Raw genomic sequence first — 17,821 nt, 5'->3', positions numbered from 1 at the left:
ACAAATAATATACTGAGAATATATTTTCGAGAACATATTTATAGCTCAATCAGTATATTTAAAATATGTAAGTTATTGACATTTTGGTATATTGAGATATATTTCTGCTTTATACTAATATATTTAAATTGTATTTACAATATAAAACTTGTGCTGAACAACATATATTTCAATATATTACAGTGCATTTCATTTTTGTATGGGCGAATCAGAGGCAGAAGGAGATTAGTTCCCCGGTCCTGGGGGCGTAGGATGCGACACTGTCCAGGAAGGCACAAACCCTGTTACCGGTGCACCGGTGTGAGAAGGTGCTGAACCAGTGCACGCTACCCTGAGTCACTGCGGAACGGCCGCTGCACCAGAACGGTGCTTACCGGGTAATCGCATTCAAATTGATGGCCGGAAAAAGGCTCTTTAGATTCCAGCGGAAAAAAAGCACTTACATTAACTACACCATCGCTCCACTACGTCAGTGCTAAGGTCATTTTTCAGGAGTGCTCAGAGATCGGCCCATTGATATGTAGATACATGTATATACATAAATAAATAAGATAATGTGTGTGTGTGTGTGTGTGTGTGTAACATGTATTGTAGTAATACTAATATGATAGTAGATATATTACACTAATAATACACTAATAATAGATATTATCTATTTATAATATGGGAGATTAATTAGAAATCCTGACATCATTTTCCCCACTTCGGTTCACACGCTACATGTGAATAAAATACTACATGGCGACACGCACTGGACATCACCACAGAGAAATGTCCAATCCATTTGGGACCCAGGGTAGTGACCCCAACACAGCCTCACTCTGAGCATGCATCTGTTAGAATGCAGCTGTGGGGTCCAGATGTTGGGGGTGGGACCCGGGGGGGTCCTGGTGACCAAGCTGAGTCTCCCCTCTGACCCACGACTGTCAGGACAGTCCTGACCTCAGCTGTCTGTCACAGCCTATCGTGATCTTAACATTGTGTCACCATTACAGTCATGACATCAGTTCTGAATCAACATACAACTGCCGTGAAGTGCTGTTTTAACTCGGCATGCTCCCTACTGTGCTGTGTTCTAGCATTCTCACACTTGCTTAAGTCTGAGCACCCTGCGTGTTTTAAGGAGCACACTGTATTCATCCTATGAAATGATGATTGAGGCAGCTTTATGGCCGGGACTTATAAAACAGTGCCCGGAAAAGGGGGGTATGTGGTGTCACAAAGCATGATGGAAGGCATTTGACTGAGGTCATACCCTTGCGCATATCCGTCCTGGATCTTCATCCGTATGAGGTACTCTTGTATTGCTCATGTGCTAACTCCTGACACAAATTAAAGGGAACTGTTCATGAAGCCAAAAGCAAGCTATATCATCTGCTGCGCTTCCTGTCTCTCTCACTTTAATGCAGGCCTTACCAGCTACAGGGTGTACACATAAGTCCATGGCTGTGGCAGTCTCAAGCCTTACACACCTAATCTACCAATCTGTACTCTACCATTACAGACCAGTGATCTTATGATAAAGCACTGGCCAATCTGTCATGTTGCTTCATCTTTCCCAGGTGAAACCCAGTTGCTTACATGGATCAAAGACTGCTGCTGATCTCTGATCAGCGCCAGGCACATCACGTGCTGGGTTCACTCGAAAAAAAACTGCGGAAGCCCATCAACATAGTGGCATTTGAAATATACAGGGTCTAAAGTGTGCACCTCTACTTGATCCGGCTCCCAGAAGAATATTATCTGAAGTGTATCCTGCCAACGTTGTGCCACCATAAATAAATAACGCTAATGTAAAAGAGGGGATGTGCCCATTATGAACCTGAAAAGAGAAGAAAAACTGTGTACACTATGGCAAAAAAAACTTAACTTCTCCAAGACATTTTTATTACTGCAGCGAGCAGAAGAAATGATCATAATAAAAACAACAGCCCCACTCTAATACATTTCTGCAGTTAAGATTCAATACTCCGGTATTACATGCGGTAGTCATCAACCTTTCTTCTGACTCCCCCACTGGATTTTTTAAAATGCTTTATTTTTGCATCTTATAAACGGTTTGTCTAGATTATTGGCTCGGACCAGCTCTGTTTAGGTTGATCTAATTTTGCTGTTGTAATAACAGGAAAACTTGCTCTATGTTTCAGCAAAGTGGCGTGGTTTATGTGAACCGTGAACTCATTGCTGGTAAAATCCCACTGTGTTAATAAATCTGGACTCTTTATCATGTGTTAGGAAGGGACAGGTTTTGAAAGGGGTTAAAGGTCAACCAGCCCAGCGGCTGATGTAATGGGACATGCAGGACATGATTCTGAGACAAGCATAGGGTGTGGCAGAGTGTGACACAGGAAAATTTTCTTTTATGCCACGTTACATGTGAAGCCGTATGCAATATACAACATTACGTGTAATCAATTTGAAAACCGCAGTAAGCAAGGGTCACAAGAAACACCGGAGAGCTAACCATCACCTGGACCTGCACCGCAACAGTACATACATCACGTATTCTACCCACATTTCAAAAGTTGCTTAGCCTTCAACTGTACAACCTTAAAAACCTTAAAACTTTCACATTTTTGATTGCCATTTTAACTCCCGAAAAACTACGAGATGATTCATAATCCTACGTCGTTTTCTATAATTACCTCAATGCGTGACGTCTGTTGCTGTCAGCTTCTCATGAGGGTGGGGCTTCCTGCCTGACTGACAGGAGCTGAGAGACTGAGAGACTCTGCGAGGGCTGAGGCCCATTTGCAGGCCAGGGGGAGGAGAGGACAAGCAGCAGCCCCACAGACTAAGTGCCTTCTCTTTCCCCACAGCCCTGTCGTCATGCAGACAGGGAAAAAAAAAAACCTCACTGTGGTGCATTTTAGCTTAATTTAGTATTTAACAGCTGCTTGGCCTCTCCTTTCACTCTGCAGTGTATGTGGTGAAGCAGCCTCCACTGTTCAAATGTAGCCATGGAGCCTCTGGCAACCCCCCCCCCCCCCCCCCCCCACCCCCAACCCCACCCCCCCCCCCCCATTCTCCCGCTGCAGCTGAGGCCGTTGTGCCTGTGCATGAAGGAAGCAGCAGCAGCAGCAGCGACAGCACCAGCCCAGACTTCAATGTCAGGCCAGAGTCACGTTTCTAATTATACTCCGAGCCGTAACGGTCCACAGTGCCATCGCCCTTCCACCATCTCTACATCGCTTCCTTTTTTCTCTCTCTCTCTCTCTCTCTCTCTCCACGTGTAACTGTTTGCGTTCTGTTCTTCGTAGGTGTTTTAACCTGTTTACCTTCTCCGCTGTATCGTTTTGTCCCTGTGATGAGCTCCAGCAGGCCACTCTGGGGGTGACTGCGAGGCAAAGGGTACGACCCGGAATAAAACTGATGCCCGTTATTGACAGACCGTTATATATTATTGATTGACTGAGTGACTGTGAGCATAATATGATGCAGAGTCTGCTCCAGCCTTGAACCTTACACCAGCGTTCTGGTAGTTCATGAACACGACGCATATATATTGAGGGCAGCGATTTACAACAGCAATAACGCACCAGTGTGAAAACAATGAGATGCTATTTGTATATTCGCACAGAAATTCGTTTAATGCCACTCGAAAAGCCCGTTCGAAAACTTATGACACAAGTGTAGCGTTAGAGTAATTGTGTTTTTTTTTGGATAAAGAGCCAAGATAAACATTCTGCGCAATTTATCTCCCTTTGCATTTTATTAAAAATTGTGTGCCCTAACGCGCATGTTATTATTTCTCCACTCGGCTTGTGTCCTTACCCTACTTATATAGCTTTCATTTCACACCAAGTCCATTCATTTTGTGTCCTTTATTGAACCAAGACGTCCCACTGAGGTTTAAGAATTTCTTTTCCAACAGAGATCTGGCCAAGAAGGGAGCACAAAAAAATATATCAAGTAAAACAAGCATTTATGACCGACATTAAAAAATAACAGAACAACAGAACAATGAAACATTAAAAATATTTCTCAAACTTAAGTAGACAGAGGTAGCTGGGTTGAAACTTCAAAGAAGTGCATTCTTCAGTTAAAATATTATATAGCAAGCTTTTAAAATCCACTAATGATGAAAGCTCAGTTAATTTTAGATGCATGTTCTGTGACCGTGGTGCAAAGTAATCGGAAGCACCTTTACCGCACTTATTGAAGGTTTCTGGGACATCAAAAAGTAACTAGTCATAGGTTCATAGTTGGAATATGCTACTATACCAAACACCTACTCATGCCGTATACATCTGGACATTTAATTAAGCAGCTCATATTTGCAAGTCATTTTGCTCAAAGGTATTAAAGGGGTGCCCTGTCTGGCAGTCAAACCCACAACATTGTAATCAGAAGTCCAGTTCCCTCCCTGTCACGCTACACTATGTAAGAATACATTTCGGCAAACTGGAAAGAGATTGATTATTCATTCTGCGAAGGTGAAACGTGAACTACCTTTTGTTCATGTGCAACAATACATTTAGAACACATACATTAAGATTTTAAGATGAGCAGCCTGGAGACAGTATGTGTCACAAAAACAGAAAGGAATGAGGCAATCAAATCATATGTATACACAGACACGCATGCGCATGTGCGCACGCACACATGCATTTAAATCTTCTCTCCATCATGTTCATTGAGTTACTCATTATCAGATGCCTTTATCCAGGGAGATGTGAATGAGAGTATTTTTTTTTACATTTTTTATAAAATGCATACAGGCTAGATATAATTACAGAAGCATTTCATAAAAAGCACATTGGTTGAGGGAACAACAGCAAAGCCCTACGCAGCATACAAACCAACGACCTTCTGGTTGCAAGCGCGGTCCCTCACAACTTCAGCCGCACTGATGGCTCTGCCCTGACAGACTGTGAGAGGTTCTGCTCCCAGCCACTCCACACATTAGCATCCACAGACACTATCTAGGCTGAGTCATGAGGGACAAAAATATTTTTATCCCAACAATTCAAGTTAGCAGGCAAACCCTACGCACTTCTGCTGAGACTCCCCTCGGCCAAGGAGACGACTTGTCCATCCACTTTCGGGGGGGGGGCTAAAATTATGGTGGTGAGGACATACTTTAATCATACGAAAATCAAACCATGACTACCTTTTTATTAGTACATTCTTATGGTGAAGGTGAATTCTCACAAAAACCGGCTGGGGCCATTTTTAATGATATTGAAATTAGCATGTTAAGTGAGGAATGTTTGTCAATTGACACCATAAATATGGCCCTCTATTCTTATACACTTCAGTACAATTTTGGAGTTCCTCAAAACATGCATCACAATATTTACAGGGCAAAATGATCATGCTGCAAAGGTTAACACAGGAAAAGCTCCCGTGCTCTAGCAGAAACGCATAAGAGAAGACTGTTTGCAGTGTGCCAGCAGGTTTGTACAGAAAAGGTAAGGCACCGTCTGCCATGTTCCAGCTGGTTAATACAGAGAAAATTACAGATGAATCATTTCATCCATCAAATGAAAGGGCACTGCCTGCCAGATCATGCAGGTAAAAACAGAACAGAGTGTCTACCATGTTCATATGGACTTGTACAGAATCGATAAGGCACTCGAGTGGCATGTACCTATGGGTTTGTATGTAATAGCAATGGAAGATCTGCTATGTTTTTGCATGCATATACAGCCCATTTTAATAAATAGCCATCTACAGATAGGCAAATGAGGACAGGTATGATAGCTGTTGACCCCAAGGTGTCATTGACCTTTTATTTATACATTTAATGGAATTGTAACAGCACAGAAAATCCATCAGTTTCAATCTGCTGCTGTGTTTCTGTATTTTTTCTGCTAACCACTACATTCCCACGGCATGGGCGTGCCTGGGGTACGGAGAAATAAGGGGTCCCACTTTGCCCCTAATCATCTCAGCATGTCTTTCTTTCAGATCACAAACTAAACTCACTAAAATCCATCAGGTCATGGAGGACCAGAGTGCGCATCTTCACTAATGGCAACTTTATGGCATCATCACTACTCGAACCATACTGTTAGCTGGATAAATTTAAATCATTTAAATCCAACCCAGGCTCCGAAACATCCTGTCTCCGAAACAATTCCTCAAAGAAGGACACATTCCAAATAATCTACTGTGCAGCGGCTTCCCTTGGGACGTCCTGGATGTCAAATTCATTAAATCCGCAGGCTCACTCCTTCGACCCCTGCACAGTGATTGGACCAGAACCCTGTACGCACTAAGTGACCTGCCTATAAGACCTCTAATCAATGCTGAATCAGACTCTGAGAGAACATGGGGACACAGGAAATGTCCGATCGTGGGATGAAACAGAAGCCAAAAAAAAAAAAAAAAAAATACAAAGGAGGAAAAGAAGGCTTTGATTTGCAGCAGACCAAACAGGAGCTCTATATCACTGGTTTGAATTAGCACAGAAAAACCTCTTTGACAGGGCAGGCTAAGAAAGTGGGCCACAACAGCAGAGCCCATCTGTAATATTACACTTCAGCAGAGATGGTATGCCACTCTTTACCAAACACAGAAGATGTATCAAACGTTATCTTGCCCCCATAGGCTAAAGGAGGGTCGTCGATCATTCCTGAAGCCATTGACAATGAGCACGCACACACACACGGAGAATCAGACATGAGAAGGGACTTCCCTGTCCTAAAAGGAGTACATTACATAGAAAGGCTGCTAACGGTGCTTTAACACAATGAACAATGCAGTCAGAGCATTGCAACCCTCTGGCTGGGTACTCAGTCTGCATGCTTCCCTCTCAGCCTTCCAGCACCCTGGACAAGGCAACATTCTGACAGACGTCAAGTTCCTGCCGCCACCCATTTTTGCTTCATTAAATGCTGCTGTACACACACACACACACACACACACACACACACACGTGTGCGCAGTCTGTATAAAGGAACAGGTTTATCAGAGACAATGACTCAAACGCTCGTCATCAAAAACTTATGCGAAAAACAAGTCGCAATGTGAGACGATTATCAGGAAGGAAAACGCATGCGATTCCTTCCGCCTGCGGGCAAGGGCTAAGCCCAGGGTAGTAACACCCTTGGTTTAGATACCGCGAGAAATGTTGTGTTTAAACTGCAGACTGACACCAGTTCCCTGCTCACGAGGAACGGGATTTCAGATATATAAAGCTTCCTGACAACACGCGACATCGGACTTACAAGGTCTGTCTGTCTCAATAAGGCTTGTGTTTTATCACCAGCACCAAACAATACAATAAACGCCCTCGTGACTGTGACGCTTGAAGCAAAGTCTGTCCGTTTTACACTGAAATAAATGAAACCAGCACCTTTAAACCCTCACCATAATGACACACTCCTAATAGCCTGGTCATTCAAGGCTTACTGATATAAGACAGACTTGTTTTCCCCCTTCCTCTCCGCGCAAAAATAAATAAATAAATAAATAAACAACAGAATGGGACATTGATGAGGGAGTGCAGATTTAATGCGCGTGCCAAACCGAGTTTATATGAGAGCCAGTGGAAAAGGCCCAGTCGCGAGAGTGCAGATCAGCACTGCCTGCACCAACAGCTGGATCGCTAATTCATTACCACGTTCATATAGAATTTTTTAAAAAAATGCTGTATCCAGTAAGCCCTAACTGAATTTATTCTTAAATTCGCTCTGGATCACCATTAATATTTTTTCTAAGGCATGAAAATAACAAATGATGTACATTTTCAAAAAAAAAAAAAAAAAAAAGACCACTTCTCACTGCACTCTGAAGCTCAAGGCATTTCGTACATTGCCCTAAATCTAAACTACAGGGATATAAATGATGATATTCCAATATTACACACAGCATTAACTGTAATTCATAATTTTAACAAACATGTTCCAACTTATCGGTGACAAGCAAGCATACATAAGATCACCTGTGTGTGTGTGTGTTTGTGTGTGTGTGTGTGTAGTTCATTACAGAAACCTCTAAATGTTTCAATCGTTATTTGGAGCAATGCTGCAGAGACGCCCCACAAATACCCATCTGTTATGTATACCTCACAATTCTAACACAATGTCGTTCTCTGGACGTGGCGAACATGGAAGGACGTGGCATGTAATCAATTAAAAATTAAATGTATATGCTCAGATATGCCATCTATGAATAGAGTAGCACCAAGCGCCTCGACTGTAGGCAGGAATAGAAAATAAACTTACCGCAGTCTTCGCACAAGATCCTCCCTACATCTTTTTTTAGATTGTTCCCACTGGTGTCTAGGGGAGCAAACGATGCCTTGAATACCAAGGGTTCGTCGGTTGGGTCCATGAAAAATATATATCTGTGGTTCTTTATCACTTTGGTGCACGGAGCCTCCGAGCCGAATTCCCCGACGGTGACGAGCTGCTCTCGCTCCAACCCCCCGCTGTTCAACGGCCACACGTCCAAGACTTTGACATTCACACTGTACGGCTCCGTGGAGACATTCGCAGGTACCGAATGCACCTTGCCTTCAATAACAACCGTTGATTTGTAAGCCTGGTCCTGCAGGGAATTTAAACTCGGGGAGTAGCAGGCGAAAGAGACCCCGATGACCAGCATGGAGAAATGTACTGAATCAAGCCTCATGCCTCCTGGTTTGGCTCCGGGATTGCTGGTCGCGTTGCTGCAGTGCTCTCGGGGCTGTTTGGTGATGATGATGGAGCTGACTTAAAGTAGGAGACTGTAAATAGGCTCCAGTAGCACGGCAAAGCGGCAGACCTTGCGTAAGTGTCCATGCCATCGGGATCTGCTGCTTTTCCAATACAGTTTGCAATGGGGAAACACCAGCTAGGAACCGGAAACAGCGTAACGGCGCTAGGTTAAAAAATCCAGTCACTGCATTCTGTTCGAAAGTCGTTCTAAAGCTCAAGGGACTCTATAGATTCATTTTGGACGCCTCTAATACCACAGCTCCTGCAAGACGCCGCTAGTCTCTTTACCCAGAGAATGTCATTGCTCGGGTGGGCGTCCTGTGCTTCAGTGGAAACGATCTACAGTCACTGCACAGAGAAGCTGCGAAATGCTGCCATGCAGGATCCGTTTTGTAGTCCACCTGCGGGATTTAAATAAGATTCATATTTCCAGCGAAAAGACAGTACACGACATTTTGTTTAGCCGCTGAAAACATCTCGTCCCCGCTGCTTCGGTTCCCCTCCGTCCCCACACACACACACACACCAGCGACTTACATGAGCAAATATCACCTGCCCGCACGCAGTGTCGCCTGCTGGAAGTTCTTACACAAATAACAGCTTTTTTATGAACGGAGCAACAGTGCGATTTTCACCAGCATATGCTTGCTAGTCACCCAGCCCTTCCGAAATCCTAACCAATGGCGATCAGATCATCTCCATTTCAATCACTAACCAAATCATCTGTGTACACCAGATAAATAGATGAATGAATTTCTAGGACACGCCGCAAGCGCCCGTAAATCGTTGCATTACGGAGAATCGTCCCCGAAGAAAATGCAAAAAAAAAAAAATATCGACAGAAAGCAGGTTCCGTACAGCCCACAGCAGAATGCAGGTTTGGATGCGACAGCTAACGCTGCGAAAGCATTTTAGTGTCTTCGATTCCTCAACGGTCTGTGCTGAATGAGCTTGGCTGTTCATGCCATTATTAAATCATACGTTACATTCAGGTCACATTCATTACTCTTGCCTATAAAACAGATTGGGAGACGTCAATGCTGCTTGCAGCCCGTAATATCAAGTACCCTGCACAACGTAGTCACACTCCAGATTAATACATGACCGTACAAACGCTCAGGAGAGTTATTTAATTATTTTCAGTGCTTCAGGCAGATTTACAAAAAATATGTCCACACATATTTTTTAACAGATGAATCGCCGTAGTCGCAATAATTATGACTGGTGCTCCAGCGAAGATGCCAAGTAAACACTGTCAGAATTGTGTGCATCTATCTATGTGTATTATGAATGCGGTGACAACGCGTCGATGTACTGCAGAAAAGATTCCAAACACTCACAAAGGGCGACATCTGCCGTTAGAGGCGCAATCACTGCCGCAGTTGAGATTTACTGACTGATGTGCACATGCTCGATTAAGTTCAAGGGCTGACACATTTTCCTTATACATATAGGCCTATATATATATATATATTGACAAAATGTCGGTTATGCTACCTATCCTGGTGTCCTTCAATGCTGTATTATGACGTTGCTCCCCATTCTGAGAAATAAACGCGTGCTGAAGGCACGTTCTAGTGTTGAATAACCTCCGGAAACGGCAGGCTATCTGAACAAGATACATTTTCATTTGAATATCTCTAATCTAGAAAAGATTTTTTTTACAGTCTGGTCGTATGAGACAATATTATAAATATTGTAATATTTATATTAATAGAAGGGATCAGTGCTAGCTCATGTGCCTTTAAAATCCAGGCCTTATGATGGATCCCGTTCATTTACATATTACATTTATATTTATTAATTTAGTACGCACGCTTATCCAGAGCGAATTACAAAGCGAAAGTATAGCATACGTGCATAAAATAGCTAAGAACGGTACATTCAGAAGTCAGACGCACTCCCATACCGCCGTTTTTTTTGGTACTTGGATTTGTAACCTTTACCCTAAAGTTCCCTAAGATCGAGCGTTAAGCAACATACAACACTATTGGATGACAATTAAGAGGCGAAATACAGGCCAAAAATGATACAGTACCCCTTCTAATACAACGTGGTATCCGGAGTCGAATAAATAATAGTCCAGGCGAGCTCTGTGTAAGTTACAGATATTTGCACTCATTTGACAGTGTTTTGCTGGAGAAAGCGCGGACAATACTCCAAACGTTCTTCCCATTGTCTTATAACGTGGATAATAAACGAATAGGTCATACAGCGCGCGCTGTTATTACCACCATCTGTTATTGCTTGAGACCTGCGTGCTTTTTGAATGGGACTTTAATGAATGAATTCACCCATCTGTGAAAATTAATTGAAATACTCATTCATTCATTCGCTCGCTCATTCACCAGTTCTTCTTTAGGCTACACTCGTTAACCGAGTATATTGAAGACAAATGATCACAACAGATCGAGCCACAACGACGGGTCCAGAGCACCAGACTGACAAGATTCAATCAAAAGCCTGTGGGGGCTTAAAGTCTGAAGCATTGGTTTTCACGTTGCGTCGATAGCGCTCGATAGATGAGTAAGCTTGAATCCTGTTTGACGCACTTCTCTGGCAGAGTGTGTGGTGGACTGCTGTCCATGGTCCTGAATCCTAGCATCTTGCAAACTCTGTCAACTCTGTCAATTTCGTGAATGAAACTAATGAAAACGTATGACAATTCAACTAAAATGATCATTTATGAACAATTTTGAAATTTCTCACGTTTTCATTCCAGTAGAAGTATACATTCATCGATTTAGCTGAGTCTCTCATTTAGGCCCAATGACAAACTGTGGAATAAAAATAGTCATGAAATCAAAGATGATACACCGATCTTCCTCAGCTCCTGCGCCTATACTTGGACATATGGGAGGGTCATTTTGAAAAGCTCAGCCACTTACTTACAATGAACCAAACTGGACCAAGTCTTGCGCCATGTCAACCCTTTCACTCAAGACCATGAAAACAAACAAAAGACGTATGTAGACGTGAAAAAACACACATTTTTACTGGTAAAAAAAAAACGTGTGTTTGCATAAGTCTGTATCAGGCTGATAACATCCTGACGAAATCTTAGACCAGGGCGTCTTTTTACGAATAAAGAAGGGTTTTGGAGAATAATGCACCTGTATTAAAACCTTTATGGTGAGCTCAGAATAATGCACCTGTGTTGCACCTGTATTAAATCCTTTATGGTGAGCTCAGAATAATGCACCTGTGTTGCACCTGTATTAAATCCTTTATGGTGAGCTCAGAATAACTGAGCCATACTGTGTGAATCAGCTATACCGCCATCAAAAAACTCAGCGGGATTCCAGAGTCCTTTCTAGAGTAACGTCATCTGTAAAGTGCAATGCTGTGCGTTTTTTTCGTGATAAACTTTATTAAACTGAAATAATCGTTCTTTTCCATAACGCTGCAGTGTTGAGTAACGTGAGGGGCAATATTTTGCACTGGATATGTGTGTTGCATGAAACAAGCGGGAAATTAAAGCAATCGAGTAAATGAATGGGTTGTATAGCAATCAATGCCACAATATGACAATACCTTCTTCAACACGTTCTGACGAAAACATTACATAACATAGCCTGTTCCTCTCACCAGTGATAATGGTCTCCTAACAGGCCATAATATTCCTACTTGGTAAAGCAAAACGGCATTTAACGGATGTAAAATTCAAAACAACTAAATATTTTTTTTCTTGTATATCTGATGTATTGTGCCCTGGAGCCTGGGGACTTCACAAACAAACAAAAAAAATCATGGCACGAGATTTTTCGAAATCTCAGATGAAATTATTCTCAAACACATAGCAAAAAGACGTAAAGGGCAACATAAATAATGTATACGAACCCACCCTCAACTAATTTTTAAACAGACTACTCTGCGGCAGCAACCCCACTCGTGCGCAAACCTGGCCGCACAACCGCAGGCGAGCATTTAATTTTTCTGGGAAAGTCCTAAATATCGGGACGTCTAGTGTTGTCGGCTGCGTGTGGATTAATGACCGAATGTTTGGCACAACAGTCATTTAGGTTAAAAAAAATAACTTCACATTAAAGGCTGCAGTGCCCTGAGAGCCACGGCGCGAGGCGCAGGACTGCAGCAATTCCCACGAAGCAAACGCGCTGACATCAGAGAGCAAGCGTGCGGCGTTGAGGCCGTGCGTGCTCCCGTCTCCATGCCACCGCACACCGTTCCGTTCCATCTTGTGAGCCGGCGGATCCTTGAAGCTACGCCGCGTCAGCGCCAGAGAAGGCCTCCCCGGCTCGCCTCTCCCATCTGTAGTCTTGTCTGTGTGCCACGAGCGGCGCAGCTGCTCAGCCCGCTGCCGGCAGGCATCGCGCGGGTAAGCTTTGCAGACCTAGACGCGAGTTATGAAATGTTTATGGGCGTTTTATGGAAAAGAAAACGTATGTATTTGTAACTGGGCATTAACTTGTTATCAGCCATTATAATGCATAACCCATATACTGCATAGCCAATTTCCATGAGATCTAAGAAGGAGAGCTGCCAAGCTACCATGGGCGCACTGTGCTCTTCGTGAACACACAGGCTACTGCATTTCTATTACTGGTTTGCAATTTATTGGTTAATTTTTAACATTTGAAAGTGCCAAACCCATTTATGTACGTTTGTTCTCAAGAAATAACTGTGCATTCACTTCTGGAAGGAGTTAAAGCTGGTGAACTAGACCCCAAGATTTCGAAAGCCTCATCAACGAACTAAAATGATCGCGCGTTCCAGTGAATTTTAACCGACTGTTAGGTGTCTCGCGCTTTATCGTCTGCGTAGAAGTTATCGACCAGCAGCTTTATGCTATTTATCGTAGCTGCTGGCCGTTTTTTTTCAAACGTTGACGGTGGTTAAGTAGGCTAAATACATTCATCAGTTCTAAAACTACGACGATCAAGCGCATTCTGATTTCCCCAGCTGAAAGTATTTTTCCCTGCTACACGCTCTCTCAGAGCCACTATCAGCAGTAAGTCAGTATCATCAGGCACCGTTTCACCTGTTCATCACACTATTGCTGTTATTCTCGTCCTCAAGGTTTTGACACAGATACACAACTACAGACCTGTCACTTACCTCTCGTTTTGTAACTTCCAGCACCTGTGGCATCTGACTGCCTATTTGAACTCCTTTAATCTGGAATTCATGCCACGCCAGCTAGAGCTCTAGTCACCATTATTAATGATCTCTCCACATGTCTGCTGACACTGGTGCTCTTGCTCTTTTTATGTAATTCCGGTAGCTGGAGACTACTTGTGGCGTAAGTAACATTGCTCTTCATTGGTTTAAGACACACTTTTATAATACAAAATTAGCTTTAGTAGATCTCCAATGTAGCCCCATCACACAAGGTATCCCTCAGGGTTCTGTGTTGCTGTGGTTAACCATTGGATGGGAATGCTTTTTTTAAAAACTGAACATTGACCAAACTGAAGTCATGCCCATCTGAGGTCATAGATCTGGGGGTGTTCCTTGACCCCACATTCTCTTTTTAAGCCCATGCAAATGTCAATATGAAAATGGTTTTCATACCTGTTTTGAAAATTGCATGACTTGGGACCATGATGTCCTTCCAGGACACAGCCTTATCTATGCCATTGTTTTCTGCCTGATCAGACAGTTCTGGAACTAGTACTGAGTGTTCAGAACTCAGTTGCCAGGGTGCAGACAACTGTAGAAAAAGGAATGCTTTAACACTACCCTGTGTAAAATTCAGTGACTTTCTGTACAGCCTTGCACACAGTACAGGTTACTTTCATTGACCCAAAGCACTCTGTGCTTGTGTACCAAGTTATGTAAGTGACTTGTCACAGTGCTATGTTCCTACTCAGAGTCTCTGTATATCCAATACTGACTAACTCACTGTGCTCAAACTTGTCTTCACTATGTGCAGGCAGGGCTCTCAGTGCTTTGGCCCTTAATCTGGGAGTTCCTTACCTCAACACATTTTATACTGTAAGAGCATAGTAATTTTCAAATATAAGGTTATGGAATATGATATTTTTTGTTTTCATCCTTTTAGCTGATGTTTTACCCTCTTTATTTACCATACCCTCTTTTATGATTAGTAAATTACTATGACCTTTTTTAGGTTTACATCAGTTCCACAACTATGTCCTTAGATTGTTATTCATCTTTTAAAATCTACTTTAATCCATCAATATGTGCAGCAAAGTTATAGAAATAAAAAAGTATTATAATTTTCAATAACTTCAAGTTGTAAAGTGCTATGATGTGTGTATTACTGTAAAAAGCATCAGTGCCTTGATATTTGCCCTGATAAGATCAAACCGTGAACTTAAGAAAAAACTGGCGGCCAGATGTTAAATGGACTGTGACGTCGTTTTATGGTTTCATCAAAACTGGCATTTTAAAAAAGTCATGTTAGTCATCGAAAATGAGTAACCACGATTGCCCTAATACTCGAACACACTTGCATGAGCAAGTTTATATTGAGCAAATATCCCTTGTAATATCCAGGTAGTTACCTCATATCCCACACCACGTCACAATGCACGCAAAGGTCCATAGATAACTTAGTTCACAAAGAATCTTGGATTTGAATGCGAAGGTCTATCGCTTTATATTTTGCGTACTTCGCAACAGCACAACAGCAACATCATCTAACAACAACAGCAGCTATCTTTGCGTTTTGTTTTGTTTTGTTCTTTGGGGAAAAGCTCTCGCATGGAAACAGGGAAAACCACTTTGCACATTGTTTCACCCAGTGAGACATACGACCAAAATAACGCTCTATGTTTAGGGGTGACAGTCACAAACATATAACGTGCCTTCAATGTTTTAAAAAGATTTTTTCAATAGAATGGGTCTCACTAGACGAATCCAGTGCTTCACTGTTGGAAGTTTTGCTTCTGATTACAAATAGCACATGATATGCATCGTTTTCAGGCTACAATAATTAAACGGACACCTTTAAATTCATCTACAGATGCTACCATTGCTGTCAGTACGTAAAAAGGCACAAGGGAAAGTGTGACCCTTTGAACCTGCTAGGAAAGGCTGGCCCAGTAGATAAGGACATCCTCTTCTACAGCACCACATGCAAAGCGTTGTATAGATAGCAGAGCGAAGCGAGTATCCAGCCTTAAATCGCCTATCGAGCAACGGAATAAAAGAAACGTTCTTTCCCACAATACACCACAACGTGCGCACGAGCTCTGTCCGTTAACGTTCTACCAGTTGCTTCGTATAAGAAAATAAACACTGTCATGACTGCAAGGCTGGGTATCAAGACCCGTCTGCATGTTTTAAAATGAGACGAGTGTATTTATCCCTCTCCACAATGGCAGCCTCCTGACACCCGGACAACATACGGCGTCTTGTTATTGGCAGTGTGCTTTTTTTTCTCCATTTTCCAGTAACACGAATAAACCAGCAAACGCGTGGGACGCCGATGAGGGAGTGCGGATTGATTGCGCGAGTCACATTGAGCCTATATGGCATCCAGTTCAAAAGGCCCAGTCACGAGCGGGCAAATCAGCACCGCCTGCACAACCAGTGCCAACCCTCACATTGACCAGAAAATTGTCTCTACCATTTCACTTAAGAAAACCTGAAGATTGTTTGTATGCTGTGGTAAATCAGGCCAATCGTTTTGCCATTTGTTCCAGACGACTCGAAGAATAAGACATTTCTGGCGCACGAAAATACGAAAGAACTCGTTTGCACGAATACAATTATCAGCCACTTCTGACTAAAAAGACATCATAAATTGAAATGGTTTAGGCTTGCAGCAAAACTATATGCTTATAGCAGAACACCCGAGTGCCCTATTGCATCAACGCGTCGTTTATTGTCCAAAACCAAAGATATGTGAAATAACGAACAGTCATAAATGGCCTTCATGGTATTGCTCCACATGACACTTGCTTATTTTATGTGTATTTTCAAGCAACGTGCGTCGGTCTCTCTCTCTCTCTGTATGTGTGTGTGTGTGTTGGCCGGTACATCACAGAAACCTCAGAATGATTCAGTTCTTAAATTGAATAATGCTACCGAGACGCCCCAAAAATTGAGCACCCAACTGTTACATCTTACAATGTAACTTTTAAAGGAGAGAGCCAATGCAGTTTTTCATCCGCAGCTATAAGACGTGTAAAGTCGTGTAGCTACTGAATTAAAAATTAAGTGTACATGCACAGGTTTACCATGGGAAAATAAAATATCGCCAGATTTTTCCACAGTAGAAGAGGATGGAGAATAAAACTTACCGCAGTCTTCGCACAAGATCCTCCCTACATCTTTTTTTAGATTGTTCCCACTGGTGTCTAGGGGAGCAAACGATGCCTTGAATACCAAGGGTTCGTCGGTTGGGTCCATGAAAAATATATATCTGTGGTTCTTTATCACTTTGGTGCACGGAGCCTCCGAGCCGAATTCCCCGACGGTGACGAGCTGCTCTCGCTCCAACCCCCCGCTGTTCAACGGCCACACGTCCAAGACTTTGACATTCACACTGTACGGCTCCGTGGAGACATTCGCAGGTACCGAATGCACCTTGCCTTCAATAACAACCGTTGATTTGTAAGCCTGGTCCTGCAGGGAATTTAAACTCGGGGAGTAGCAGGCGAAAGAGACCCCGATGACCAGCATGGAGAAATGTACTGAATCAAGCCTCATGCCTCCTGGTTTGGCTCCGGGATTGCTGGTCGCGTTGCTGCAGTGCTCTCGGGGCTGTTTGGTGATGATGATGGAGCTGACTTAAAGTAGGAGACTGTAAATAGGCTCCAGTAGCACGGCAAAGCGGCAGACCTTGCGTAAGTGTCCATGCCATCGGGATCTGCTGCTTTTCCAATACAGTTTGCAATGGGGAAACACCAGCTAGGAACCGGAAACAGCGTAACGGTGCTAGGTTAAAAATCCAGTCACTGCATTCTGTTCAAAAGTCTTTCTAAAAGGGAAGGGACTCTATAGATTCATTTTGGACGCTTCTAATTCCATAGCTCCTGCAAGACGCCGCTAGTCTCTTTACCCAGAGAATGTCATTGCTCGGGTGGGCGTCCTGTGCTTCAGTGGAAACGATCTACAGTCACTGCACAGAGAAGCTGCGAAATGCTGCCATGCAGGATCCGTTTCGTAGTCCACCGGTGAGATTTAAAAAAGATTCATATTTCCAGCAAAAGGACCGCACATGACATTGTGTTTCGCCGCTG

General features: G+C 43.0%; 1 protein-coding gene across 4 annotated transcripts in view; it reads right to left on the bottom strand.

The window, feature by feature from the left end:
- Positions 1-8,888, bottom strand: part of LOC118790756 (pro-neuregulin-2, membrane-bound isoform-like) — a 94,754-nt gene extending 85,866 nt beyond the window's left edge. For all 4 annotated transcript variants that reach the window (XM_036547760.1, XM_036547759.1, XM_036547758.1 and 1 more), the window contains exon 1: positions 8,175-8,888. In XM_036547760.1, coding sequence (XP_036403653.1) covers positions 8,175-8,583 — 409 coding nt within the window. In that variant the 5' untranslated portion in view covers positions 8,584-8,888. The remainder of the gene's footprint in view (positions 1-8,174) is intronic.
- Between the last annotated feature and the right edge of the window lie 8,933 nt (positions 8,889-17,821).

Source organism: Megalops cyprinoides, chromosome 16, assembly GCF_013368585.1.
Source record: "Megalops cyprinoides isolate fMegCyp1 chromosome 16, fMegCyp1.pri, whole genome shotgun sequence".
NCBI classification, from domain to species: domain Eukaryota; kingdom Metazoa; phylum Chordata; class Actinopteri; order Elopiformes; family Megalopidae; genus Megalops; species Megalops cyprinoides.
Note: the sequence above shows the minus strand (reverse complement) of the source record. Positions and strands in the feature narration are given on the sequence as shown.